Consider the following 26,437-nt stretch of genomic DNA (forward strand, 5'->3'; position numbering starts at 1 on the left):
GGGCTCTTCCAGGAAAGCAACATAAGTTGGCTGCCAGGGCTTTTTCAGTCAGGTTCACAGTCTCATCACTCGTCTTCAGCATTGCAGGATACTTGGCTCAGGATATCTCTAGGATCTATGGGGCATGGCTGCAGGACCCCTCTTCATATCCAAAGTACGGTGAGTGATCAGACTCAGCATTCCAATGGCAAGATCTGCCACACTCATGCACACCAGCAGTGGTCCAATCAGGGACCACTATGGGTCTCATGAAAGCATGCACACCAGAATCTAAAGGCACCAGTATGTGAATTGGGACCAGACAGTCCCAGCCTACTTCCTGGAATCCCAATCACCTGGTATGCACTGGCCTGCGAAAAGCAAGCCATTCCCGGGCAAGTACATAACCATAAAAGGATTTTCCAGGCTTAGAAGTGCAGGAAGGAACAAGTTACTTACCTGTAACTGTTGTTCTCCAGCATGGGTCTGGCATGGATTGACATGCTCATGAATATTCCCCGTCGTCAGGCTGGGAATCCTCGGTAAAGAAAAAATCAGTATCAGTTTGGTTACTACCACGAAAGACAGATCAGAAACGAATCACTGATCTCTGCGTCATACTGACCACAGCCAATGACTGCCCTCTACCTAAGCCCCGCCTCTGGCAGCCATCTTCAGATTTGGTAGCACGTGAAGGGGCAGTATGACCAAGTGAAGAGCCGCAGAGGGGTACGCGGGAGGGTTCGCATGTGAATCCATGCCAGACCCATGCTGGAGAACAACCGTTACAGGTAAGTAACTTGTTCCTTCTCCAGCATGGGGTCTGGCATGGATTCACATGCTCATGAATATAAGAATAAATGGCAGTACACACATGCACAACCACGGGGGTGGCAAAAGGCTCAACATTAAGCAATACAAAAAACTCAACATTAAGCATCTCTTACCTCCTCACCAGGCTCACCTTAAGCGAACACGTTGCGCAGCACTGCTTGGCCGACCCTGGACTCCTCCCTGGAATCCCGATCGACGCAGTAGAATCTCGTGAAGGTGTGCGTCTACCTCCACGTAGCAGCCCTGCAGATGTCCAGCAGGGGCACACCAGATAAGAACGCCGTAGTAGCAGCGATCGCTCTGGTCGAATGGGCTCTCGGACGGCCTGGCAGCGGTCGGTTAGCCAACCGGTGGCAGTGCATGATGCAGCCGGAGAGCCATCTGGAAATAGAAGACTTCGAGAGAGCCTTCCCTTGATTCACAGGTCCAAATTTCAGGAACAGCTGTGATGTCCTCCGGAAACTCTTCGTGCGGTCCACGTAGAACTTCAGCGCTCTAGCCACATCCAGCGAGTGCAAAGTCCTCTCGGCCGGCGACGAAGGAGACGGGAAGAAAACAGGTAACACCAAGGGCTTGTTAAGATGGAAGTCCGACGGCACCTTGGGCCTAAAGGAGGGGTGCGTCCTAAGCACCACCCTCGAGGCATGGAAAGTCAAGTACGGTGCTTTGCAGGATAGGGCCTGGATCTCTCCCACTCGTCGTGCGGAGGTAATGGCCACCAGGAATGCAGTCTTCCACGACACAAACTTCATCGGTGCGGAGTGCATCGGCTCGAATGGGGGCCCCATGAGCCTGGTCAGCACCACGTTAAGTTCCCACGCCGGGACCGGGGCCTTCACCGGTGGGAACGACCGGAACAGTCCTTTCATAAACTCTTTTACCAGTCGATGGGACCCACAGGGATGTCCGTCCTGTGGTTCTGGTATATCTGGAGATCGCCGCCAGATGAATCTTAATGGAGGCATGGGCTAGCCCAGCCTTTGCCAGCGATAGCAGGTACGGCAGTACTTGAGGGGCCGTAATCCGTAGGGGGTTGATCTTCTGTGCTCGGCACCAGATAGAGAACCTCTTCCACTTATGACCGTAGCATTTGAGAGTCGAGGACGCCCTGGCCTTTGCAAGAACCTCTCTGCAATCGGCCGGTATATCGTAGCCTCCAAACTCTAGCGCTGCAGGAACCAAGCCTGCAGGTTCAGCGACGCTTAGGTCGTGGTGGAAAATGGCGCCTCCTTCTCTGGAGAGAAGGTCCATGTCCGCCGACAGCTTGATGGGAGGGGACGTTGACAAGTCCAGAAGGTACGGGAACCAGATCTGCCTCGGCCACGCCGGTGCAACGAGGATCATCCTGCACCGGGACCTCTTGAGTTGGCTGATGGAGTCGAAGCAGCAACGGCAACGGAGGGAACGCATACAGGTATAGGCCGTCCCAGGGGAACGAGAACGCATCTCGGCTGGGGAAACCTGCTGGCGAACCTCTTGCACTCCGAGTTCGTCGCTGTTGCGAACAGGTCGATTTGGGGTTTGCCCCATCGTCGGAAGAGTTGATCCACCTGATCCTGGCGCAGTTCCCACTCGTGACACCCGCGCAGCTCCCTGCTGAGCGAGTCGGCGATGGTGTTGCTTTCTCCTGCCAGATGGAAGGGAACCAGGAACATCCCCTGGGCGACCGCCCAGTGCCACAGATCCTGTGCCTCCTTGGATAGGGCCGAGGATCTGGTGCCTCCCTGCTTCCGTATGTAAAACATTGTCGTGGTGTTGTCCGTGAAGATCCACACCACCTTGCCCTTGAGCGACGGAAGGAACGATTTGAGAGCCCAGAACACGGCTCGGAGTTCCAGGACGTTGATGTGCAGGAGCCTCTCCTCCGGGAGCCAGAGGCCTCTTGCCTGGAGATCTCCGGTGTGGGCGCCCCAACCTTACAGGGAGGCGTCCGTCGTCACCGTCTCCTGGTACGCCGGCGTCTGAAAGTCCTTGCCCGCCGTGAGGTGCGCTCGAACGCCCCACCACTGAATCGCCCGCCGGAACACCTTGTTGAGGGGGACCCTGTCTTCGAAGGTGCCCGTCGCCTGCATCCAACGGGCGTCGAGAAATTCTTGAAGAGGGCGCATCCGTGGTCTGCAGAGGCGCACCAGGTAGTGCAAGAGGACATCATCCCCATGAGGGACTTGATGGACCTCACCCAGGCCACGTCCGTGGCTAGCAGGCGCTGCACTTTGCCTAGAATGGTCTTCGTCCATTCTTCCGACGGGGCCGCCAGGCGCCTCACTGTATCGAGCTTCTCTCCCAGAAACAGGGCCACCTGCGACGGCACAAGGTGGGACTTTGGGTAGTTTATGGCGTATCCCAGGTCTGTGAGTAGCTGGACGGTCCTCGCAGTGTGTTTGACGGCGAGTTCCCTCGTCCTTGAGCGGATGAGCCAGTCGTCCAGGTAGGGGTAGACGTGAATCCCCTGCAGGCGCAGCCGTGCCGCCACTTGTGCTAGACACTTGGACGACGAACCTGAGGAACTTTCGGTGACTTTTAAGGATGGGAACATGGAAGTATGCATCCTCCAGGTCCAACGACGATAGAAAGTCGCCTTCCTCCAGCTGTCCCAGTACGTGCTGGAGGGTGACCATCCTGAACTTTTGTGATCTGATGTATTTGTTCAAACGACGAAGGTCCAGGATGGGGCGCCAGCCGCCCGTCTTCTTCCTGACGAGGAAGTACCTTGAGTACACTCCGGAGCCTCTTCGGGACAAGCTCGATGGGGCCTTTCCTGAGCATCGCCCGTACTTCCAACAGCAGTTGCGGGACGTGATTTTCCTTCCTGGCCACAGGTGGAACGCGAGGGCACTTCTTCAGGAATTCGATAGAATGTCCTCTTGCCAGGGTATCCAGCACCCAACGGTCGGTGGAGATGGACTTCCACACGCCGACGAAATTCGTCAGCCGGCCTCCCACCGGGGTGCTTCTGTGGGGGCCCGAGACCACGGCCGGTTCAGTCCTGCTTGGAGGTGGTGGCCTTGCCGCCCTGGCCACCTTGCCGATGGCGGCGAGGCGCTCCCTGCTTGCCGCGACCCCTGTAGGCCTCCTGAGACGGGGAGCGTGCCGCCTGGCGGTAGGACGACGAGCCACCGCTGGATCCCTTGGAGGCACCCTGTCTGCCTCCGGAGCTCCGAAAGGGCCGTCGTTGCTGAAGGGCTCCTAGGGCGCGGGCCGTCTCTGTGTCCGTTTTTATGGCTTGGAGGGATTCGTCCACCGCCTTCCCGAACAAGTTGCTGCCGTCCAACGGCATGTCCAACGCCCTGGTCTGGACGTCCTGACGGAAGTCGGTCACCTGGAGCCAACCCCGTCGTCGTAGGCAAACACCGTTGCCCAGCTGGCGGAACCCGGTATCAGCAATATCGGTTGCCACTGTTATGGCATGGTCCGATGCCACCTCGCCCTCTTGCAGTATTTCCAGGGCCTCGGACCTCTTGTCGTCCGGCAGGAAGTCCAATATGGGGGCCAGCTTAAAACAGAGCTCCCTGTCGTAACGGGCCACGATCGCCAGGGTGTTGGCCGCTTTGATCGTAGTCGCCGCCGACGATATGACCCGCCGCCCCATGGCGTCCAACTTCTTTCCCTCGCCGTCCGGCGGGGAATTCGATGTCGAGGCTCCTGACCCTGCCGCTTTCTTCTTCGCCGCCGCCGAGATGACCGAGTCTGGCGTTGGCTGGGCCCTGAGGCACAGGGGAGCGGTTTATGGGGACCCGGTACTTCTTCTCGTACCGGTCCCGTTTGGCTGGTGCCGTGGAGGGGTTTTTGAGAACCGACAGGCCCTCCTCCCAGATGTCATCAATTAGAGGCACCGCGATGACAGTCTTCCTCTTGGCCTCCCGGCGCTGATAGAGGAAACCTTCCTTTTTCTGCTCCTCCGGGCAGAGCTGGAACAATTTGGACGCCCTGGCGATCATGGCGTGGAATGAGCCAATCTCGTCGGCGCGGCGAGGCCCGTGCGACGGGAGACGCGTTCGGTCGTCGTCGCCCCCAGAACCCGTCGTCGAGCCCAACGCACCGTCATCTCCCGACTCGTGGGAGGATGAGGAGGGAACTGTAGGCCTTACGGGGATGAGCGGAGGAGAGGGTTGGGTCCTCTGTCGTTTGTTCTGAGGACTTCCCGACGGGCCAGGTTGCGGGTCCTCCGGCCTGGGCCGTGGGAATCTTGTCCTTATCTCAGAGCATAAGGACTGGATCGCAGACAAAATGGCCGCCGAGCCATCCTGAGGCCTAGGTTCCGGCCACGCCGGAAGGGAAGGCTGCTCTTCCTCGCCATCGTCGTCTTCCTCGGTTATCTCCCGAGGATCTTCCTTACGGGATCAAACCTTCTCGAATTGAACTTCGAGGTTCCTCACGGCCTCGGTCAGTTCCTCCTCCGAGGCTGACTCCGAACTCGAGGAGGCTACCGTGCCCCCCCTCGCTTCTTCCACCATGGCGGCCACGACGATGGGCTGAAAAGAGGATTCCCTCCTTGGCGGCAGGGAAACTCTAGTCCCGGAGGTCTGCCGGCTTGGCCAGAGTCGCCGCGATCGCCTCGATAGAGGCCTTTGCCTGCTGGGTAGGGGCCTTCACCACCTTAGGTGCGTCCCGGGCCTTCTCCTTCGGGGGAGGGGCGACACCTCGCTCCCCTTCTTCCAAGATCGGACGGGGCTTCTCCCGATGCTTACCCGGGGTCTCGGACTTCCTCTTCCCCGAACCGGAGCGCTGGCTCATGGTTGACGGTGCCGGGGAAGGTGCGCCCTGCCTGGCGACCGAAGAGCCCGACCTTTCGCCGTTCCCGGAGCCAGCGGACTCGCGGCGCTTGGCCTGGTGTTGGGCCCCTGTCGCCGGGGCGCCCGCATAGGACTTAGAAGCCCGCTCGGACCCTTTCTTCTTCTTCTCACCCGTTGAGCCCTTCTCCAACCAGCTGGCGAGACGGGATCAACGGTCCCTCATGGTCTGCTCCGACAAGTTCTTGCAGAACTGGCAGTCCTTCTCTACATGAGTCTTGTCCCCATGAAGACAGTAGAGGCATCGCGAATGTTCGTCTTCCTTAAACACATTCTGCAGCCCGCATCCAGGGCAGCTGCGAAACAGTTTGGGTCCGGGCGACGTACTCGCATCCTGGGCCATCTCGAAGTAGGCCGCGAATCTTCTGGAATCCTCCAAGAAGTTGATTCGACGAAATCTTCACCCTTGAGGGGCGTAGGAAAATCCCGCAACGGGTAGCCGTTAACGGGAGTAGAAACGGTGGAGCTTGAGGCTCGATTAACCGAAAAAATGTGAAAATTCACCTGAAAAAGCGCAAAACACGCAGTAAAAGCTTGAGAGCTAAGCACGAGGACTCCCAACACTTGAACGTGTGGTAAAAATCTGAAGATGGCTGCCAGAGGCGGGGCTTAGGTAGAGGGCAGTCATTGGCTGTGGTCAGTATGACGCAGAGATCAGTGATTGGTTACTACTACGAAAGACAGATCAGAAACGAAACTGATACTGATTTTTTATTTACCGAGGATTCCCAGCCTGACGACGGGGAATATTCATGAACATGTGAATCCATGCCAGACCCCATGCTGGAGAAGAAGGCCAAAAGGACAAGCTGGAGAATACACAACTGTAAAACCTATTGGCACGGCCATGTTTGGACACTAGCCACTGTTTGTGACCAAGCGCTGTAAAAGCGTAAGGCTAACAAAAAGTACAGTAAAAAATAAGAAAAGATAACTGCAGCCACCAGTTCGTCCTTCGGCACACCTTAGATAACCAATCCCTTTGAGAGTAGCCAAGGGGTATACAAAAGAAACCCTGTTGAACTGCATTGGAAGAGGGATTAGGCAATGATGAAATGTTACCAGAAAAAGTAAGTCAAAAGACTAAGGGAATCAGTTTACCAGTACTGGAAAAACAAGTCTGTTCCCCATAACATGTGAGCAAAAGCCCAGTGGGGTGAAGCTGAAGGCTTCACGTCACTGTAGAAAGTCAGGTCAGTGTGAAAAACAAAAGCTAAAAGTTGGGGGTGCATAGAATATGTAGGGAAAGTTGCTAAAAAGAGAAAGCTTTCATAAAAAGCGCAGAGCTAGTATCGCAACAATTTGCGTTATAGACATCAGCAGTCAATCCATCCGGCCCCGGCAACCGCCCCCCCCCCATGCCAACGCTTGTATAGTGTGATGAATCCAGTGAAATCATCACTAAAACCCAGGTATGGGCCTCCTCTCGTGTGGCCATGGGAAGGCAGCCGCTACCTGATCTTGACCCTGGGGGCGGTATTATGAGGGAGGATCACATGGGAGGAGCCTCATAACTGGAGGAAGTTGTAACTCCTTTGACTCATGACTCCCCTATTCTCCCTGAAACACTGATGGCATATTGACAGGTGGAGCCAGACAATGTAACTGCTATTCACATAGCACCTCCAAGGTCTGATTACATTCAGTGCACAAATCAATCATAATTAAAGAGACATGAGAGCCATAACTCCTATGGACTTCAAGATCCATAATGCATGGTACTGGGACAAGGAATAGGGACAGAGTTAATGAGGATCAAAGGTGCTGCAGAAATAACTGGGCAGTCTAGTTGTGTGAATTTAGTGCACCCGAGCAGGACTTTTAAACCTGAGAATTAGCCACAGCTAGGTGAAGGAGTCACAGAGACGGAAGCAGTCAGGAGACAGACCGAAACAGTTGACGTGGAAGCAGGAGTGCAAGCACCAGCAGAAGCTGACGAGGAAGAGAAGGCATGCGGTTTTGCAGAGTATGTGCAGCAGGAAGCAGAGTTGTGGTCAGCAGCAGGAAGAGAACCCCAGGTGTGTGGGAGACGTGCTCCTGATCAAACGTGAGTCACTCAAAGGTACTGGAGGACGTGCAGACCCAACTGAGCAGGTGGAGTGCCAGAGAAGGGCCATGCAGACGATGGAGGGTACGAGAGAGCTGTCAAAAGGGTTGTCGGTCTGTACAGGGACTGCCTCGGCAGCAAGGAGTGACGCAGAGTGTTTTGTGAAAGAGAAATTTACTTTACCTAGTGGAAGGACACATTGGATGGAAAGCCTTTGGACACTTGGTCAGCTTTCTTTTGTTTTAGTTTGCTAGGCAAGACTATTCTCGTTAGAATAGGGAAAGATAGGCGTTTATCTCACTCTTCTTTAATTTTAATAAATGTCAAACATTGAGATAACTACAACTTTGTGTCCATCTCGCATTTCTGATCCCTCACAATAGCCAGTAGGATCCCTTGGGACATAATTGGGTTATTAGGTACCTCCCTTTCCATAGGGGAGAACTAGTGTTGCACTATCTGACCCATGTAGCCCTCAATTAACTGTGGGCAAGCCTCGAGGACTGAGGTGTATAAACTACTGTAGTAATCAGCAAGTATTTTTAGAATCCCTGCATCAGTACACTATACCATCCAAGCAGAGTCCCTCAGCCGCAGTCCCTCACCATATTGCCTGACTGCCACTCGTTTGCCCAAGTATTTTACTTCCCTTACTGCCGTCTCCCTGAATTGCGTTAACATATTGTGCATCTTGGCCTGCGTGTCCAGGTCCTCTATTCTGTCCCCATCGCTTTCCCGGTCTGTAAGTGTTCCCTCATGTTCATCCAGCACCCTTCTAATAGTCTTGAGAATACCACATTCTTTCGCAATGCAGATCCCCACCTTTATAACACATTTAAAGGCCTCCCACAGTGTTAGGGGAGAGGATACTGAACAATCGTTTTGTCGAAAAAATAGTCAATTCCCTCCTGAATTGCAGTCCGAAACACTGCATCAGTCAGGGCTTCATTCTTAAATTTCCAGCACAATCTGCTAGAAGGATGGGATGGAACCTATAGGTGTACTCACTGGTGAGTGATCTGATAGTGTACGGGCCAGGATTTCACATTCTACCACCCATTTAGCTCTTGGATCTAACATTCGTATGTAGTAGATGCGTGAGGATGAGTGATGTACAGGGGTGCATATCCCTCCAAATATCAGTCTACCCCTATAATTTGCGCAACTGTACTATCTTTTTTGCGGTCCTAGAAATCGGCTTCATTACTCCCCCAGACCTATCTACCTCAGGGACCTTCACTGTGTTAAAATCCCCTCCCCATATAATCACATTATCAGTGTGCCTGAGCAATCGCTGTTCAATCCATTCCAAGTCATCAGTGTTGGGAGCATAAGCGTTGACCAAAGTATATGTGCAATTGTGTATAATGCTCGTAACTATCCGGGCTCTACCCTCGGGATCCTGAAATGCCTGAGATGGAAGCCAAATGATTTATGCATCAAAGTGCAGACCCCTCTAGAGTAAGAAGAATACTATCAGTGCTAGCCCCTTTGTTTTGCAAATCTTGTTTCATCCAGTCAGGTGCATTTCTTGTAGGAAATGCGATGTCAGAGTGGTGTCTAGCCAAGTACTCTTTGTGCTTTTGAAAAGCAGTTAAGTCCACATATATTCCACAATAAGAGGTGAAACCCTTTCAATCAGTTAGAAGAACAAGTTACTTTCTTACCTGGTAACGTTCTTTCGATGGGATGGTCCGACGACATATTCCATATCTATGACATGTAATCACCACAGCTGTGCCGCTTCGGAAACTTTTTTCGGCGTCTGCTTCCTGCGTCGATGACGTCGATGCGCCGTCGTCGAGGACCTCCTCCGACGTCCAACGTCATCCGATGTGATGAGTAGGACGCACGACTCCCGTAGCCTCAGTTGTAGTTTTTTCCCCCAGAACGTGTGACATTAGTCAACTGCCAGTCAGACACAAAGCCTTGCGGAACGTAAGCTGCAATCGCAAAAGAAATTCTGCAGCGGGGAAGGCAGGGGGGGAGCGATATGGAATACGTCGTCGGACCATCCCATCGAAAGAACGTTACCAAGGAAGAAAGTAACTTGTTCTTCGAGGGGATTGGGTCCTACGACGTATTCCATATCTATGAAAGACTCCCAAAGCAGTACCAGAGCAAGGAGGAGGGAAAGAATTTATAATCAAAATTTAGAATAGCCAATCAAATAGCAGAGCAAAGCACCGCCTTGCCAAAGGCCAGATCCTGTCCTCGGATGGAATCGAGGGAATAGTGACGTACAAATGTATGTACTGAAGCCCAGGTGGCTGCATCACAGATGTTGCGAATAGGAACACCCCTCTGCAGGGCAGTAGATGCAGCCACACCCCTGGTAGAATGGGCCCGCAAGCCAGCCGGTGGGTCCTTACCCGCCAAGCGGTAACACTCCGAGATGGCTAAAATGATCCAGCGAGACAAAGTCTGTTTCGTCACAGCTTGCCCCAAACGCTTTCCAGCGTAACCAATAAAGAGTTGATCGTCCACTCTGACCCGGGACATGCGTGAAACGTAAAAGCTTAAAGCTCTCCCTAGGATCAAGCCTATGGAGCCTCTCCTCTTCCTTACCAGGATACGGAGGAGGATAGAATGCCGGAAGAACAACCTTCTGGGCCAAATGAAATTCCGTCACTACCTTCGGAAGTAAAGAAGGACGAACTCTAAGGACAACCCTGTCCTTGTGAAATACAGTGAAGGGTGGCTTAACTGAAAGTGCCTGTAACTCACTCACTCTGCGAGCGGAAGTAACCGCAACTAAAAACACAGTTTTCAGAGTCAACAGCCTCAAAGGGCAAGAATGTAAAGGCTCAAATGGAGCACCCATAAGAAACTTAAGAACAAGGTTTAAATCCCAACCGGGCACCAGGAAAGGTGACGGAGGGAACACATTAGTGAGCCCTTTCAGAAACTGTGAAATTAAAGGGATTTTAAATTAAGAACACTCTTCAGATGAGCGCTTAAAGATGGACAGCGCCGCCAGGTAACCTTTAATGGTACCCACTTGCAAGCCCCTGTGGGCCAAAGAAAGTAAAAAGGACAGAACCATGGGGATGTCACATGCAAAAGGATCCACATTCTGAACTCTGCACCAGTCGCAGAACTTACGCCAACGGTACAGAGACTTTGTTGCTGGCCTTTGGGCCGAAAGCAACACCTCCATCACGTCTTCAGGGAGGTCCCAATCCTTATACCTCAACCTTTCAGAAGCCAAGCGTGAAGGTTGAGGGATCTGACCTCTGGATGGAGAACTTGCCCCCCTCGCGTGAGAGCAGATCATCTCGGTAGGGAAGACGACGCGGAGGGCAGATGGACAAGTCGAGAAGGTCCGGGTACCACGTCCTCCGAGCCCACGCCGGAGCAATGAGGATCATCCGGGAACCGAACTTCCGTAACCTCCGCAGCACTTGCGGGATGACGGGGACTGGAAGAAATGCGTATAGCAGCGGGAATGACCACTCCACCACAAACGCGTCTCCTAAGGCTCCTTTTGGAGGAAATTCCCACGAGCAAAACCTTTCGCACTTGCGGTTGACACTGGAGGCGAAGAGATCCACTTGAGGGGTCCCCCAAAGGGCGAAAATCTCCAGGAGAATCTCCTGAGCCAACTCCCACTCGTCAGAGATCGCGCTCTGCCTGCTCAGAGCATCCGCCATTACGTTTTCGTCTCCGGCCAGATGAACTGCTGAGATCGAAACTTCCTGCTGGATGGCCCAGAACTCGAGCTGCATCGCCTCACTGCACAGAGGAAGTGACCCTGCCCCCCCTTTTTGTTGAGGTAGTGCATGGCCACTGTGTTGTCCGTCAGGATCAGGACAATCTTTCCTCGCACAGTCGGCAGAAAAGCCTTCAGGACTAGCCTGACGGCCCTCAGCTCCAACAGATTGATATGGAGTCTGGACTCCGACGGAGACCAACGACCGCTGACTGTCAGCCCGTTGGCATGAGCTCCCCATCCCGTGAGGGATGCATCCGTCACGATCGTCTCCTCCAGCCAGGGAAGCCAAAATGGAGCCCCCTTCATCAAGTTGCCTTCGACGGCCCACCACAGAAGGTCCCGGGCGAACGAGGGCGGCACCTGAACCGGGTACGACATCCTGCCGGAGGACTGCGACCATTGCATCTTGAGTGCCCACTGCAAAGATCTCAACCGCAGGCGAGCCTCTGGCACCAGAAGAATGCAGGATGCCATGAGGCCGAGCAACCTCAAGAACTCGAACGCTGGGAGCGTCTGGGCATGCTGAAACTTGTGCACCATCTGCTGAATGTGAAGAGCCCTCACCTGGGGAGGAAAACACTGCCCCAGGGAAGTGTTGAGCACTGCTCCGATGTACTGGAGCCGCTGTGTTGGCGTCAAATGGGACTTCTTTAAATTGAGGGAGAAGCCCAGCCTGTGAAGGGAGTGGCAGGTGACGGACAGATTATCAAGGACTTGCTCGGGAGAGCTCCCCCTGATCAACCAATCGTCCAGGTAGGGGTAGACGTGAATCCCCCCTTGCCTGAGATGCGCTGCCACCACCACCATGAGCTTGGTGAAAACCCTCGGGGCGGAGGTTAATCCGAACGGCAGGACCCGAAACTGAAAGTGCGAGTCGCCAACCGCGAACCTCAGGTACTTCTTGTGCTTGGGATGGATCGGCACATGGAAGTAAGCATCCTTGAGGTCGAGTGACACCAACCAGTCCTGAAGCTGAAGGGCCTGGAGGACTTGAGAGAGAGTAACCATCTTGAACTTGTCCTTCCTGAGGAGTTTGTTCAAACCGCGCAAGTCCATGATGGGTCTCAATCCCCCGTTTTTCTTCGAAATCAAAAAATAAGGGGAATACCATCCCTTGTTCCTCTCCGCTACAGGCACCAGTTCTATGGCGCCTTTCTCCAGCAGGGCTTGAATTTCCTGCGCAAGGAGCGGATCCGGACTCTGCAAAGAGGTTCCCCGGTGGATTGTCGCGAGGCCTATGCCGAAAGGGAAGACAGTAGCCGTGGGTTATGATCTTCAGAACCCACACATTTGAAGTAATGGCTTGCCACTCTACAAGATGCTGCGCCAGCCTTCCCCCAACCGGCGAACCATGGGACATGGCCTCATGACTGAGTGGGAGCGGCTGCGGCGTTACCTGAGGGCAAAGAGGCAACTGCCCGAGCGGCCTTGGCCCCACGGGTACCATGTCGTCCACCTCTGGTACCCCTGCGTTGGCCTCTTTGACTGCCAGCTCCTCTCGCTTTACTGAAGGACGAGTAATAGCGAAAGGAACTACCCCTCCACTGCTGTCCCCTAGGACGAAAAGGCAGAGGTTGGCGAACTGCAGCGCCCAACGACTTCGCTGCAGCTTTTGAGGTCTGCAAACTCTCAAGTCTCTCGTCAGCCTTGCTGCCAAAAAGGTGTTCACCGTCAAAGGGCATGTTGAGGAGCCGGGACTGCACATCAGGAGCAAACCCCAACTTCCGCAACCACGCAAACCTGCGTATCACGGTGCTCGCCGCCATGGACCTACTGACGCATTCAGCTAAGTCCAAACCCGACTGAACAGACTCACACATGGCATCCTTACCATCCTGGACCATAGCAAGGAAACCATCCCGTTCGTCCCCTTCGGGAATATGTTCAGCCGCTAACGCAACACAGTTCCACAGAGTGTGTATGAAACGAGACAAGGCACAAATGGAGTTGGCTGCCTGAAGCGCCATACCACCAGAAGAAAACACTTTCTTCGCCCAGCCATCAAAACGTTTGTCGTCCCTATCAGGAGGGATGGTAGGGTACGACGCCTGCTTTGCCAGGGCCGTGGCCACCTGCACCACGAAACTCTCCGGAGTGGGGTGCCTGGTCAAGTAGCAGGGGTCGCTAATGGCTGGACGGTATTTTCGCGACAAGGATCTGCCCACCGCCGGGAGACTCTCCGGAGCAGTCCAAGCCGCCGCCACCCTTCTCTGTAAAGCCATATGGAACGGCAGTACCGGGTCAGTTGGGGGACCAACATCAAGGATGTACGTCAGATCATCCTGCACAAACTCCCCTGGGGGAGCAGACCATCCCAAATACTCAGAAACCCTAGCCATAAGGTGCCGGTACGAGGAATCGGCATCAGAGCCAGGCTCAGGCCTACAAAACTCCACCTCCGGAGAGGTGTCCAGTCCACTGGCATCATGCAGTGACTGCCTCAAATTGTCAAACTGACTATGGCCCGAGACAATTTCATCTGGAACCTGACTAGGAACCAGGCTATCAGAATCCTCATCCGCCTCTGAAATATATTCTAGGTGGCAAAAAGAAGGCACCCGAGAGTGCTTGCTCTTAACCAGAGCCTTCCTAGGGGGTTCCCCCGTGCCACGGGGTACCTCCGACACGAAAGGCGTCGATGGCGTCGAGCGAATCGACGCCGACGTCGAGAGAACAGGCATCGGCGTCGAGGAAATCGGCGTCGACGTCAGATGCAGCGCCGCCAGCATCGGCGGCGTCGACACAGCCCTCGAAGCCGGAGCCCCGAGCGTGTCCCTCGACGACCTGAGCGTCGACGGCTTTGATGACTTCCTCGGAGCCGGACCCTCGAGAAAGCCTGTCGACGCCCTCGACGCCTCAGACGTCGATGTCTTCCTCGAAGACCTCACAGGTGCACACGGTCTCAAACGCGTCGAGGACCGGGACCTGGAACGGGTACGTCGAGAACGAGTCTCCTTGTCCGAACGGGACCTCTCCCGTGACTCGTGCCGACCACTCTTGCGAGCGGCGTCTCTCGACCTCTCACGACCGACCCCACTCGGGGGCGCAGACGGCTTAGTACCCTGCGACTCAAGAATCGCCAGCATTTTCTTCCCGAAGGAAGCCCATTCCTCCGGCGTCGCACGGCTGGTGGGGTAAGCGACGTGCCGGGCAGAGTCCTCCGAAGAGGACCCGGAAGACGACCGGTGTCGGCGCTTCCGAGAATGCCTCGAAGAGGCTGAGGAGTGGCGAGACCGACTCCTAAAAGGAGACCCACGAGACTTCCGACGATGACGCGGAGAGTCACCTCTCGAATCATCCGTCGAAAGCCCCGCAGACTTCGACTTCCGGGGCTTGGACACCCGACCTACCGACAACTTCTTCTTACATTCGCGTAAGGCTTTGGACGTGAGCGACTGGCAGTCGATACAGTCATCCGTGTCGTGGGCCTCCCCGAGGCACCAGAGGCAGGCGTCGTGCGAGTCCGTCACCGACATCTTGGACCCACACTCCCCGCACTTCTTGAAACCCGGACGCGGGGTCGAAGACGAAGTAGAAGACATCTTCACACGAAGGATTTTCACAAAACGAACAGGTTCGAAGAACCGAGAAGAACAGAACTCCAAAGAGTCGAGGCGTTAACCGAGATTCACAAAGCAACACGTTCGCAGAAAAAACGGAACTGAGGCTACGGGCGTTGTGCGTCCTACTTATCACATCGGATGACGTCGGAGGAGGTCCTCGACGACGGCGCATCGACGCAGGACGCAGAAAAAAGTTTCCGAAGCAGCACAGCTGTGGTGATTACATGTCATAGATATGGAATACGTTTGAGGACCCAATCCCCTCGAATTAACCATTGTGGTGGGGCTACTCGAGCCTCCCCCTCCACAGTCGAGCTACCCGGGCCATATCTCTCAAGATGTGCATAATTCCACTGCATACTATTACCCTATTGGCTATCTGTCACGTCTGCTTCCATAAACTCAAAAACGGTTATCAACTATGTTAACGGCATCCCTCATCCCACCCTCACCCCCACATGCAACCACAACCTGCCAGTAATCAAACACCACCCAACCAACCAACAATCCCTAATGTGTGCGTATTTCACCTGGGGGTCCACCGAGCTACCAGCCGACACCCCCCACAAACATTAACCAGTTTCAATAAGGAGGCCCAACACACGTCAATTCAACCCTTGGCCCCAAGGATCTATCAGCCCATGTCCTGTATTGGCCTGCTCCCGGCAGAGCAAGCAGGATGACCCCTGCGGTATAGAGTACAGGAAGTCTCTAGCCTCCTCCGGCAAATGAAAAAAAAAGGGATTTCCACTGAGAGCTTGGCCGTGAAGATCATAGCACATTTTATGCCTCTCTCTGTAATGGTCAGTTTGACTTCCATTTAGTATTCTCTTAATGCGTGTACTTTATTAACCACTTCCGGAAAGATGCAGGTCTCATTTCCTCTCTACACCAGTTGGCCCTTCTCACGTACAAGCCTCAGCACCAAATCCTGGTCACTGTAATTAAGCAGCTGTGCTATAATTAGCCTTGGCGGGGCTCCGGGAATAGGCCTTCTCCGCTGGATTCGGTGTGCATTGTCAATCAGGAAAGACTAGGAGAATCCATCAGCACCCAGGACCGCTTTGAGGAGCGATTCCACACATAATTCCAAAGAACGGATATCACTAGCTTCAGGGATCCCCATAATCCAAATGTTATTTCCTCCAGATCATCGATTGCAATTCTTCCTGCTGGTCTGCAAGCTCTTTCAGAGTCTTCCTGATTTGTACCATTTCCATTGCTGCTGTCTCGTCCACCACTGTAGATATCCGATTATCTTCCTCTTCTAGTCGTTACCCACATTTGTCCAGCCTAACCTTCACGTGGTCAACTTTACAAGTGAGGGAGTCGAGTTTAGTATCAAGAGGGTATCCATTCATGTAGCTGCACAAACGTCCTTAATGTCACTAAGGTCCCCCATTTCGCCACTCTGCCGGCCAACCCGGGCTGGGTTGGTAGCTGGGACCGGCCTTTTTTTCCCCAGAGGTTGTTGCCTCAAAATAGAGCTTGGATTGCTGCTTTTCAGTTTTCCCCATTGCATATTCCAATGAGTACAAATTCCCATATAGAGACCGAATCACTGTGATCTTGGTACAAAAACGGGAGCCCCCCACCCCACCCCAGTTTCTCAACTTTTAGAAAGCGAGGCTCAGTAACTGACAGGCTAGAGGTTTGTCTGATGCAGTAGATATCACGTAAACCAAAGGTGGCCAGAGAGTTCTTCACCAAGTCCCCAATTGCCACAGGAGGGAGTCCACAACATCATCACATATTCTACAGCTCGTTACAAGAAGGCAACCATTAGACAGATCAGATTTATTGACTAGCATTAAGATGATTAGCGGGAGTGATCATTTGGTTTCCAAAATGTACAACATTAAGTGGGAACTCAGTACCGGATTCGAAGTTCGTGTTGGCCTGGTCGGCGAGTTTGAAGGAGGAAATTACTACAGATAGATGGACAGATATCTGTAGTAACATCAAAAAGATGTCACTGAATATAGGCGAACGAGATCGTCAAGTGAAGATACTTAATCGGTTGTTTTCGACTCCTGTCCGCCTATTCAAGCATGCCTTAGCAGAGTCGGATACATGCTGGAGATGTGGTGTGGATCAAGGCTCGCTGGAACAAGTTATGGGAGTGCTGGAGATTGAAAGACTTCTGGAGGGGGGATTGCTGGAGTGATGAATAAAGTGTTGGGTGTAGACCTGGTATATGACTTTGAGACTCTCATCCTGGGGGAAACAAAGATATATGAAGACTTGAATACGCATCAAATCACCTGGGCCTTGAGAGGAGCAGTGGTGGCAAAGAAATTGATTCTCCGTGACTGGAAACAGCATACTCTTGCAATATTGAAAGGGTGGTACTCTCTATGAAGAAGAAGAGCTCTCAGTTTAAAAAAAATTGGGGGCCATTCCTGAACTTGGATACGAGTTAGACATTCGTTTGAGCGGAAACCTGCTGCTAAAATAAGTAATTTTTTGTTTTATTCCGATAATATATGATATGGTTGAATTATTTCATGTGGATTGTGACTGTTGACTTTGGATTGTCTTGAACTCTGGTTATGCTTTCCTCTCCTGCCCTTTTTTATTTCTTTCCCTCTCTCCTTTCTCTTTCCCCATCCCTTCATTTGTTTCCAATATATTTAATGTGTTTTTATTATTGGTTGATGGATTTTTTTGAATTTGTTGATTATATATTTATATAAGGGATTTTGTTCTTGCATTTGTATATTATTATTTTTGTTTATTCTTGCTATATGAAAAACTTCTTAATAAATTGGTTCCAAAAAGTTAAATTAAAAAAAAAAAAAGACAAGAAGGCAACTTTCCCAGGTCCCTCAAACACCAAGCTTGGCCGGGTGTTCTCCCTCTGCTTCGTATTGCATTTGGCCTCCTGATTTTACGCAGCAATTCCCATAGAGCCCAGCTTCAGGTGGTGACAGGTTGACAGGCCCAGGCAGAGTCACTCGGCCCACGAAGCTTGGAGCAAGGTAAACTCTAGCTACAGGGCCTTCCTCTGTAGCTTATTGAGGCTCTCTGCCACCTCTCTGCTCCATCTGATGGGAGGCAGTACGCATGCAGGCCCCCAGCTCCCATCAACCAAGTATGACCCGCGAGCAACACAGGTCAGCCCCCATGCACCACATTCTCGTCTGCACAGCACAAGTCACCAAATACAAGGGTTGTCCCTGCCTTATGGCAAGGCACAGGGGGCTCCAGGGCCGCCCAAGCACTGGTCCGGGCCATTGCCTATTGTCTCCTCTCCAGGCTTGGGGACCTCTAACCAAGCCTGTAGCTACACAGCTGCAGTAATTACAACAGTCGTGATCGAAGTCGGGGCAGACCTGCCTCGCTACCACCCGTCTCCCCTGCGGGACGCTGCTGCAAGCCTCTATCGCATCCAGAGCTGTGTCGCTGGAGCGCACACAGGGAGTAGCCGGTAGGCTTAACAAGCATGACAGTCCATTTGGTCGGTTCCGTAGCTCCCTCACTGGGCAACGTGTTCACTCAACGGCAGGTCATCTATGTTTCCAATCAGGATTTTCCAGCTTGTGCGTGCAAGCAGGTCTGGCATTCCAGAGGCTTTGCCACCAGGCTCCAGGTATTAGTTGGATCTGTAGGCAGTCTTTGGCCACACTGATCAGCCCCCACCCCACTGGGTGTTTTATCAGGCGTTATCTCTGGTTGGGTCACATCTCTAAGTGCTGGATTGTACACAGGTGTCTAGGAGCTCAGATCAGAGTGGCCATCTTGGCCAACGGCCTTTAATTCTGATTCCAAAGAACTGGTGTATTTATTGAAAAGGAGAAAAAAAACATATTGCAAACTGTGCTGGTTACTGGAAAAGCGACACGCATTCGCTTGACAAGCAAAACATTTCACAGGAAGATGAATGTGTGTGAAATACATTCAATTACCCAGCTTTGGCTGTACCTTTCAGTTCTCTAAAATGGACCACACAATCCAACGATTCACCTGATAAAATGCGAACTCAAATCCATAAAAGCTAAACACATTGGGCATTTGGCATAATAATATTTACCTTAAAGTAAAGACAAATTAATCACTTGGTTAGCAGTATTATCAAAGCCTTCAGGAACCACGCTTCCTTGTATCGAAGCCAAGTATTATTTGAAACAAACTGATGAAGTAATCTGGCATAAAGTAAAGGCTTTGGAGGTGGTATCCAATAACGAAATTGGGCAACAGGAAACTGGTTGGTTAGCATCACCCTTTTAAAATAATGTTATAATCAGATCTATAAGCCAGCATGGAGCATTACCCTACTATGCCAAATGGCATTAAATAAAGCTGCTAATAAAAGGAGCCCAAAAGATAGAATGAGATTTAACAAAACTCAATCAGAAAGAAGTCAGGACCACAACATTTATTCCATGCTTGAGCTTGAAGTTCCCTATACATTTCCTCAACCATAAAATATGGAGTGCGATCTTTGTGAAAAAATTGGAATGTGGCCAAAAATAGCAAAGGTAACAGTTGGCTCTAAATTAGAGATTCTTACAAGGTCTTCTAATGTGTGCCAGAAACATAAATTTTAGGCCTTAATGCCACTGACTTACGTTTTCCCACAATCAGGAGCCACACGAAGGAACTGACTAAATAAAGCCTTAATTGTATTTATTTTTAGAAAAAAATGAAGTGAAGGTTTCCTAAGAGCATTCCAAAGTACTGGTGATAGACCAAAAATCAAATATCTAATCTTGGAGATTCAATATTTCAGGTGATTGTTGTCTTCTGAAAGTCTCAGCTTTTCTGCCAAATAACCTGTTTGTCCCCAAGATACCGCTTTATAAACAACACAGCATATCTTAAAAGAAATCGAAGCCTACAAAGCCCTCTACATAAGGTCCTCAAAAATGGCATAATGGGGTCATATTTCTGATTTCCAGGTATATGATAGGCTGCTGTGTGGAGAATCATTCTTAATGTTGCCAGTATCACCTTTGGAACACCCATCAAGAGAGTTTCCACCCCCTCCACCCAATTAACCAGAACCAAAGATAATGCCTGCACAACAGTTTAAAAATGCTACAAGGTCAGAAATGGGTTTATTTCTTTCAAAAGCACCAAACAGGTTTCTGTATTAAGGCTGCTACATTCATGAACCGTGCTTTGTCACCTACCTGAACACTGTCCTAGGAGAGAAGATCACAAAAGTATCATTGACATGTCTGGGATCTAACAGTACAATAATGAAGTAGACACAAACTTGCTCCATTATCTGGTGAAGATTTTACAGGAGGGAAGTAAAACCAAGCCTGTGGCTACAGTCGCGCCTCTGAACAACAAATGCATGACTTAAGCAGTCAAAACCGGTTTCAGCACTTTTGTTAAGTAGCTGCAGGCCCAATGTCGCCTTGCAGCATTTTTTGAATAAATGGATAGCCACTGCTAATTTCAGGCTGCATGGTACAACTCATCTCCACTGGTGAGATTACAGAGCGCAGTTCATAATAAATTCTTCAGATAAGGGCATCAATGAGACCTACCTCAGAGGGCAAGCAAGACTGCTTCCTCCTGATCTGCTGACCCATGAGGGGATAAACTGTACAGCAGTGCAGGCACTTGTAGATTCCAAAACTCCAGGAAAGGTGAAACCTCTAACGTAATGGGCGATTTATAACGTGCTTACTACCCAAAGGTTCTAAGCGCGGACCTGGGGATCGAACCTGTGTTGCTCTGCGCCGTCTTGCTTCCAAGACAAACGTGTTGCCCCTGAGCTATCCTCTCAAGTCTATCTTCCGGAAAGACTTAAGCAGTGAAAGTCTTGATCTTAGTAAGTTTGCTGCTAAAAGGTAGATAAGCTTTCAGACAAGAAAACGGGGATTACTTGTGAAAGTAAGTCAGAATAGGCAAAGAGAGTTTCTAAAGTCAGAGTGCCACTTATTTTGAAGAGTCTTAATAGAAAGTAGTGTAAATAAATAGGATCCAATTTATTTACAAAGGCTTTGCAATCATGTGTTGATTCTTGAATTGGGATTGAACCTTTTTATAGCACGCCTACTTTTATTTCATATCTATATACTGTGTTAGCCATGTGGCCACAGAGAGTTTATGTTGAAAGACTGGGAATTGCAAAATTTCAATAATCAAGCGTTTGCATAGTCTTGGTACCTTTACTTGCAGGTAAAGAGTTTTATCATATAACTCCTTAATGCAGATTGCATTTATATTGACATCCTCTTCTCCGGATGTGTCATACAAGACCATGATGGGAATATCACTTCTTTCCAAAATTTCAGCTGCCAATATCTTCCCACATGCTTTCACTTCAATCGACTTCAGAAGGACGGGATCTGAAGAAAATGCTTCTAAACCTGCAAAAATACAAAATATCTTTACATTTCATTGTTGATAAATATGCAGTCACATGTATGACCAGATTCAACGGAGGATCTGATTCACAGAAACGTTTTATAATCGTGCATGCAATCCCATTGGAAAACGCCCCGTGAACCCCAAGTATTTTCAACATTTAAATGCATTATCTAGAATGTTACACAAGAATGCAAGGTGTTAGGTTGGAATTATCTCGCTTCAGATGGCTTCATTAACAAACCGCATCAACTCAACCTGTGTCTAGACACGAGCCAACGGTATCTCAGGGTGAACAAATGACACTTACCTATAACAACAGATACCAAAACTACTGTTATCTACTAAAACAACCCTACCATATAAACCTGAATAACAATCGTACAAACTGTGAGGTGATTAACGTGCTTCTTATTGCAGCTGATGTGACATTTTCCTAAAGAAAATAAACAACTGGTACAGCAAAAATAAGTGAAGGGGATAGCAGGGGGCTTGCACAACCTAACAGAAGAATGAAGCTGAAATTCTGGGTGCAGAGAAAACATAAAATGTATTACATACAATTCTTTATTAAAGGACTTTACATTCCAATTAATTTTCTGAAAAGTTACTAATATGGATTAGAGAAAGGGACGCTGTTACGTTTCAGTACGTTGAGGCAGATGTTGGAGATGTCCAGCCTGGCTAATGTGAGGTGAAAGAGGCAATACTTATTTGAGACCTTGAAAAACCATACCGCACAAATCCTCACCCCCAAAAGGACAAATATGATGTTTGACCAGGTCTATACCACTCTGTGCTTGTCTAGGTTTGGGGGAACAGAGGAGCAAAGTTTTGCTTATGTGGATCAGACAAGTCTAAGTTGGATATAGCGGAAAGCTAGGAATGTATTGAATAGGGCCACATTCTGTTAAAGCAATCTAGCAAACCACAAATAGGTTAGCGACAGTCAAACCCTTGGCCCAGGTGGTAATCCACCGAATTTCACAAAACATTATCTGATATTATTTTAGTGCCAGTGGATGAGGAGGCAAATGCCTGTGGCATTCTTCAAGCATTAAAACAAACTATGGGAGACTCCAGGGTATTTGATAAAGCAGCATAAAGGCTATCCCTAGCAATAAACACTTCTCAATATTTCCAAAACTGTTGGGCTGCTAGTACAGGTGCAATCAATAGATATTATTGAAGTGGGATTACACTGCCTCTAATTCTTTATCGGTTATAAGTACACTAATCACTGACAAGTTGATTCTGAAAATGCTGTAACATACATCTTTACAATCAACATAAATGACATCCAAAAACATATATTTAAAAATCTAACAGTAAAACACAACCCTAAAGTGCAATACCAAAGTTGTGTCGTGCTTATGTAAGCATCTAACTGTAAACAACTTCACTCTGAATGTTCAAAAGCACAGCTAAACACTAGATCTAGTGTAGACCTAGCGTTAGTTCATGTGCCAAACAGGTTTCATTCTTTGTGTCCAGCATATGTCTATGGAACATCTTAAGGGGCTTGTGGATCTTTCAGACAACTGTGGTGCTTAGTCAACTGGCTAATATTTTGCTTTGTCAGTTCTAGGCAGCACTATGCTACTTAGAGCGTTACAATCTGTTTGCTCTACTTTGGAATTGTATCTTACACCTGTATCCAATCTGGTAGTACAATCTTTACCCTTCTTTTACTTCGACAAGGGGAGTGCGGTTCAAATGATTGCCCACTTGACTGAACCCGGCCATCTAGGTCAGCCCTACACTGTGGAGCGGTGTGCAGCCGTTTGTTTGTAGCTGTCCATTCCTCTCTGTGAATGAAACCAAGTAAACATCTGTAAGGTATGCTTTGTACATTTTCTATCAATTATTTGTTGTGGTGTCTTTTTTACTTACATTTTTTAGAAATTCACTTTCAAACTGTGTAAAGCAGTTCTTCTCTTTGTTATAATACCACGGTGTGGCTAGTGAACCCAATATATATGGTTGGGAAAACGAGCCAAGTTAACACGTCAATCCTTAATAAGGGATGATATACCTCCTCCCTGCTGCAACTGGGAGTACCCCAGCTTGATAATTACTGTGCTGTCTTGCCACTCTGGAGTACTCACCTATTAAAGATTTAATCTTGCTCCTAATGAGCTCTCCCTAGGGATTCCAATCACTCTACAACTTCCGCCTTTCCTATCCCCATTATAAAACTCACATCTCGAAACTCCCAATACTCCATCTCGATTTCACCTTCTTCCAACAAACAAAGCCCATGAGGTAATAATACCTCCCGTAGCACCTATCTACTTTGCCACTCTTCCTCAGAGACTCAACTTCTCCACTCTTCCTTACCCCATGAACTGAACATTGCACTCTGGAATGTTTAGTCTGTATGCAACAACACTTCCTTTATCGCCAACTACTTTCAAGCCTGCTCTCCTCGTCTAGAGCTTCTTGCTGTCACTGAAACCTGGATTTCTCCATCTGACACTGCAACTCTGGCGGCTCTACACGACTCCAAACTATCCTTCATTCACTCTCCTCGTCTGACAGAGGTTGAGGTGTTTGACACCTAATCTCTTTTCACCTCAACGCCTCACAAATCTCCAATGCCATGTCCTTTCCCACCTCTTCTGAATTCACCATCTCTACTATTGCACCACCTCACTCAGTTCACATCTCCACATCTATCCTCTTCCTAGATCCACTGGACCATTCTTTGATGAACTTGGGCAACTCCTTGATTTTCTTCCAACCAAACATAACCTCAGATACTTAGGTGACTTTAATCATCCCTCTCCGACCACATCTCAGAAATCTGAACTTCAGTCTTTTCTTAGTGACCACGCTCTCCACTCTATCCATAACCTACGAAACCCATACTGCCTTTTTAAGCTTCCAATCCCTACTACATGACTTATTCTCCTCGCACTTTCCACTGCTAACTTTCACCCCTAAGTCTCAGCATGAATTGATATATATGATATGAGTCATTTATAACGTGCCTGCACACAAGTGTTTCTAGGCACGACAAGACAAGATAGGGAGACATGGGGAGGACGAACAAACAATCTTACTAGGCCTTGTGTCATTCAGATCGCGCAAGTGCAGGGGGAGAGGGAGAGGGCAAGTGCCAGGGAGAGGGAAGGGGGTGGAAGTGCAGTCAGGGCAGCATTGCTCCGAGTAAGCGCAGCCGGGGGAGCCGGCTCTGGGAGTGCAAGGAGGTAGGGGACTGTAGGGTTACAGATACAACCTGTAAGTGTGTGGAGGCCCGAAGGCAGTGCAGATGCTTCCAGGTCGTGGGGGAGCCAGGACCCAATGAGTTTTGAAGGTAGCCAGGCGGGTCAGCAAGGGAGAGAAAGCAGAAGCAAAAAGGAAGGCCTTGAGCTGCATCCGCAACATGGGTCACCCCATTCATACGCTCTCTCCACACAGGTCAGCTGTGCAAACGGGAGGTGTACCCATTCGTTTCAGGACCTGCAACTCTACCTCTCTACCCTGAACTCTCTAAAGTCCTCTCTAAATCTATGACCATCAACTCCACTCTCACAGCTAATGACTTAGCTGAATATTTTGCTGCAAACATTTCCAAAATTAGAGACTCTTTCTTCACCTTCCTCATAATATCTCGGTCTACTCTACCATCATCCTATGGCTTCATCTCCCACTTTAGTTACACTGCTACTGAAGAAGTCCCATCACTACAGATAACGGCTAACACCTAGTATGCCCCATCAGAACCTCTTGCTCCCCAACTATTCAAGCCGATAGCCCCTTTAGTAGCCTTGTACCTAGCTGAACTCTTCAACCTGTCCTTTGACTCTGCATGCTTTTCTTAATTTTAAAAGGAACACGCTCACCCCTCTCCTAAAAAAAGCAAAGGGCTGACCCGAACCTACGGCTAACTTTCGCCCTGGGTCTCTCCTTCCGCACTAAAGTGCTCAAAGGGTTGTGTTCAACCGTTTTACAAATTTCGTGGATATCCACAACTTGAGACGCCCTCCAAGCAGGTTTCCACTCCAGTAATTGCACAGACACTGCTCTCGTTAATGTCTCCAACTTCATCATCTCTCCTAATGCACTGCAATCTATTCTAATTCTTCTTGACCTGTCCACTGCCTTCAACACCGTCAATCACTCTGCTATCCTTAATACTCTCTTCTTGGGACTCGCAATCGATTGGATCCTACCTGTCACCTCACCAATTCTCTGTCTCCTGGAGCAACAACACCTCTTAACTCACTTCTACAACTTTTGGTGTTCCACAAGGCTCTGTCCTGGGTCCTCTTCTTGTCACACTCTACACCTCTGCTCTTGGGGCATTAATCTCCTCCTTTGGCTTCTCATACCAACTCTTTGTAGAGGACACCTAAATCATCTTCCCTTCCCTTTTCCTGAACTCTCAGCTCATCTCTCTATCAAAATATCCTTTCTCTGCCATTAAATATTGGACGGCTTCGCATTCTCGGATGTTAAACTCTACCAAAGCAAATGTGCTCTTTTTCCCTGCCAAATACTCTCTCTCGTCTCTTCCTTTGCCTAACCAGTTCTCACCGGACACTCCCGTACGCTTCTTCAGCTAGAAACATCTGCGTCCATCTATGACCCTTTTCTACATTCATCTCCAGAACTGCAACTGTTGCTCGCCTCAACCTCCTAAATACTCGTAAAATCAGGCACAGCCCCTCCTTTCAACATCACCAAGCATCTCTTACCCACTCGTGTTCCTAAACTGGACAGACAGCTCTTTGGTCTCCCCAACTATGCTTTCTGTCCTCTTGAGAAGATCATTAACTTCTCTACCAGGAATCTGAACTCCCTCACTTCACACCTACTTCCCTGTGCCGTCACCAGGCTGGATGGCGGACGATGCAAAACAGGGCCAGATTTAAATGTCTTCTACTGGTTCACACATCTATCCTTGGTAAGGCACCACCTTTATCCAACTCCACACGCCTTCTCATAATCTCTGTTCTGCCTCCTTGACTACTTTTGTGGCACCTCACCCTCCTCCCTGTGCTTCCTCTAGCTTCTGTTTCTTCTCTCTTCTTGTTCCACTTGCATTTGTTTGACTACCATCTTTGTTGTGCTGAACCTTGCGCCTCGCTGCATGTGAATGGCTGGATACTCACTTTAGAAGCAGCATCTAGGTTTATTTTTTCCAGCCTTAAGACTCTTTGTGCTGGTCTGGGAA

At 49.9% G+C, this 26,437-nt stretch overlaps 1 protein-coding gene across 2 annotated transcripts in view; it reads right to left on the reverse strand.

Moving 5' to 3' along the window:
* TDRD7 (tudor domain containing 7) overlaps positions 1 to 26,437 on the reverse strand; it is a 2,843,905-nt gene that overhangs the window by 1,001,403 nt on the left and 1,816,065 nt on the right. For both annotated transcript variants that reach the window (XM_069630367.1, XM_069630366.1), the window contains one exon: positions 21,055 to 21,257. In XM_069630367.1, coding sequence (XP_069486468.1) covers positions 21,055 to 21,257 — 203 coding nt within the window. The remainder of the gene's footprint in view (positions 1 to 21,054; positions 21,258 to 26,437) is intronic.

This window comes from Ambystoma mexicanum, chromosome 6q, assembly GCF_040938575.1.
Source record: "Ambystoma mexicanum isolate Mex_15411 chromosome 6q, UKY_AmexF1_1, whole genome shotgun sequence".
Classification (NCBI taxonomy): domain Eukaryota; kingdom Metazoa; phylum Chordata; class Amphibia; order Caudata; family Ambystomatidae; genus Ambystoma; species Ambystoma mexicanum.